Raw genomic sequence first — 2,985 nt, 5'->3', positions numbered from 1 at the left:
ACCCGAGGCCCCAGCCCCGGCCGCGCCTGCACGGTGGGGTAGAGCGAGGGCGGGGCCGGGCCCTCCTCCTCGTCCTCTTCCTCCTCCTCCTCCTCCTCTTCCTCCTCCTCTTCTTCCTCCTCCTCCGCCATGGGCTCGGCTGGCGCGCGCAGGTGCCCGGGGCTGGCGTCGTCGGGCAGCCCCAGGCCGCGGCCCTCCAGGCTCTTCTGCTTCCACTCGCTGATGAGCTGCTTGGAGCGCGAGGCATCCAGTGGCACGTGGATGGTCATGTGGCGGCGCGCGGGGTCGTCCAGCGACGGCGCGCTGGCCCGGGGCAGCGTGTGGCTGAAGGTCACCATGTTCTCCTTGGCCATGGGGCTGCGCGGGGCCAGCAGGTCCACGTCCACGCTGGCGCGCTTCAGGCTGCCCAGTGAGGTCTTCTCGCGGGCCACGGGCCGGGGCGCGCCCTCCAGCCGCCCCGGGGGCCCCAGCTCGTCGGTGCTCACCGACTTGTTCTGCTGATAAACCGAGTCGTGGCCCCGCTGCGTCAGGGCCCGCAGCGCGTCCTTGGCGGGGGCCGGGGCCGCGGGCTTCTCTGCAGGTGGGGCCTGGAAGTTGCCCACCGCGTGGCAGGCCTGGCGGGGAGAGGGGTCTGGGGGTGAGGCCTGGGGCTCAGACGGTTCCTCTCCTCTAATCGTGGGGGGCTTTGGGCCAGGGGAGGGGGGTGGCAAGCCCTTGTCCAGTGGAACCAGTTCCCACCTCAAGGTCGCTGACCCGGCATATCTGGCAGGTCTGAGCCCACGAGATTCTGACTCCAGCATTCCAAGGGTGAGACACTTCAGCACCCATGCCTTCCCCCTAAGACCCCGGGCACCCATGCCTCCCCTCAGACACCCTGGGCACCCGTGCCTCCCCCCTCAGACCACCAGCCTTCCCCGGCAGACCCCCTAGGCCTGCCTCCCCCCTCAGAACCCCTGGGCCAGTCTCCCCACTCAGACCCCGTGGGCACCCATGCCAACCCCCCTCAGAACCTGCCGCTCACCAGGTAGGCAGCGATGCCTGCTCCGATGAGGAAGCCGGCATACACATCCACCGGGTGGCTGCGGTACTGTGTGATCTGCGTAAGCCCGCACACGCCCGCGGCGATGGCAAAGGCGAAGACCAGGATGGGTTTCAGCAGCTTGGTGGTGTCCGAGATGACGGAGTTGAAGTACATCTGGGGGCATGGGGGTTGGGGTCAAGGAGGGCTCCCTGTGGGCCAGCAAGAGACCCTGAGCAGGGCAGAGGGGGGCTGGACTCACCGACACGTAGACCGCAGCGAAGGCCGACAGTGTGGCATGCTGCGACGGGAAGGTCTTCCTGTAAGAGGCGTCCAGCGTGAGCCCCACCCACCCGGGGACCCCAGTTCCAGTGGCCTCGCTGTGCCTCTGTTTCCCCACATGTTCACGGGGTGGAAGGAACACGAGGGTGGAAGAGGGCTCCCAGCCAGGGGAGTTGGGGCTCCAACTCACCGTGCAGACAGGATGGCATGGGTGTCGTGGCCGGAGCAGATGTCCTGCGTGATGTAGGGGTTGACCTCGCAGGACGTGCCCAGGAGAGTGTAGTTGGGCTTGCAGACGGTGAGGAAGAAGGGAGTGTGGTAACCCGTGGCCAGCTGGATCACGTCTGTCACCAGGGCTGTGGCGCACAGGCCAAACACGTGGACACCTGCGGGGCAGAAGGCTCGGCCAGGCGCGGAGCTGGGGACCCGGGACAGCCCCAGCCCTGCATGTGGACTCGGCTCAGGGTTGGGGCGCATCTGGTAACTCACCCACAAACCGCACGGTACGCCGCAGGAAGGAGTTGAAGTTGCAGCCACCGGCGTTGATGCTGCCCTCCGTCCCGGCGGGCCCCCCAGCGCGGCCCCACAGCCGGGACTGCAGGCAGTACAACATGCCCTCGGCCACCATGATCTGCCAACAAGGAGGGAGCGCTCAGGCCGCAGTGCCCACAGGGAGAGGGCGCTCAGGCAGACTGCCAGCCATGGTGCCCACAGGCTGGCAGAGGCCCCAGTGTGGGTGCTCACCGAGGCAGCAGGGGCCGCGAAGGCCAAGCTGAGTAGCATCAGCAGCGGGATGAGCTCCTCGTTGGTCTCCACGTAGGGCATGGAGAGAGTGCGGTCATAGCACTGGAAGCCCACGTTGGCCGGCTTGAAGAGGTCGGTCAGCTCCAAGAAGTACAGGGATACGATGGAGGAAGCCACTATGGGAAGCTGTGGGCACAAGGCCGGCCAGGTTCACCCTGCTCTCCCGCATGGAGGCGTCTGTCCAGTCCTCCATGAAGTCAGGGCCATCCACGGTCTCATTCACCCACCCACAGATCCAACTCACTCCCAGCCACTCTTTCCCCCATGAATTATTCATCCATCCATAACTCGACCATCTACACACCACACAGCCACCCACCCACCCACCCATCCACCCAAACACCTATGCCCCCAACATCCACCCACTCACTGACCCATCACCCACCCATCCACCCACTGGGAACCATCCATCTATTCATCTACCTACCCACCCATCATCCATTCCCCCATCCTCCACCCACGCACCCGACGGTACCCATCCATTTATCCACCCACCCAGCTGTCCATCCATTCATCCATTCATTACCCAGCCACTCATTCATCCATCCATCCATCCATCATCCACCCACACACCCAACAGTACCCATCCATCTACTCACCCACCCACCCATGTATCCACCTACCCATCCATCCACCTAACTGTCCATCCATCCATCCATCCATTACCCAGCCATTCATTCATGCATCCATCCATCCACCCATCATCCAACCATGCACCCAACGGTACCCATCCATCTACCCCCCCACCCAAATGTCCATCCATCCACCCACCCAACCACCTATCTACCCACCCACCCACTCTCCCATCTATCCACCTACCCATCCATCCATCCAACTGTCCATCCATCCATCCATCCATTCATTATCCATCCATCCATCCA

The 2,985-nt window shown here is 64.3% G+C and overlaps 1 protein-coding gene across 1 annotated transcript; it reads right to left on the bottom strand.

The window, feature by feature from the left end:
* Positions 1-5: 5 nt before the first annotated feature.
* PLPPR3 (phospholipid phosphatase related 3) lies at positions 6-2,248 on the bottom strand (the record flags this gene model as incomplete). The annotated part of the gene is made up of 6 exons (XM_017866498.1): positions 6-614; positions 1,022-1,195; positions 1,281-1,338; positions 1,491-1,686; positions 1,790-1,931; positions 2,045-2,248. Coding segments are annotated over 6 exons (1,383 nt in total), but the record flags the coding sequence as incomplete, so codon positions are not given.
* Positions 2,249-2,985: the final 737 nt, after the last annotated feature.

This window comes from Rhinopithecus bieti, unplaced genomic scaffold, assembly GCF_001698545.2.
Source record: "Rhinopithecus bieti isolate Rb0 unplaced genomic scaffold, ASM169854v2 scaffold_70333, whole genome shotgun sequence".
In the NCBI taxonomy this organism is placed as follows: domain Eukaryota; kingdom Metazoa; phylum Chordata; class Mammalia; order Primates; family Cercopithecidae; genus Rhinopithecus; species Rhinopithecus bieti.
This window is presented reverse-complemented; position numbering and strand designations above follow the sequence as displayed.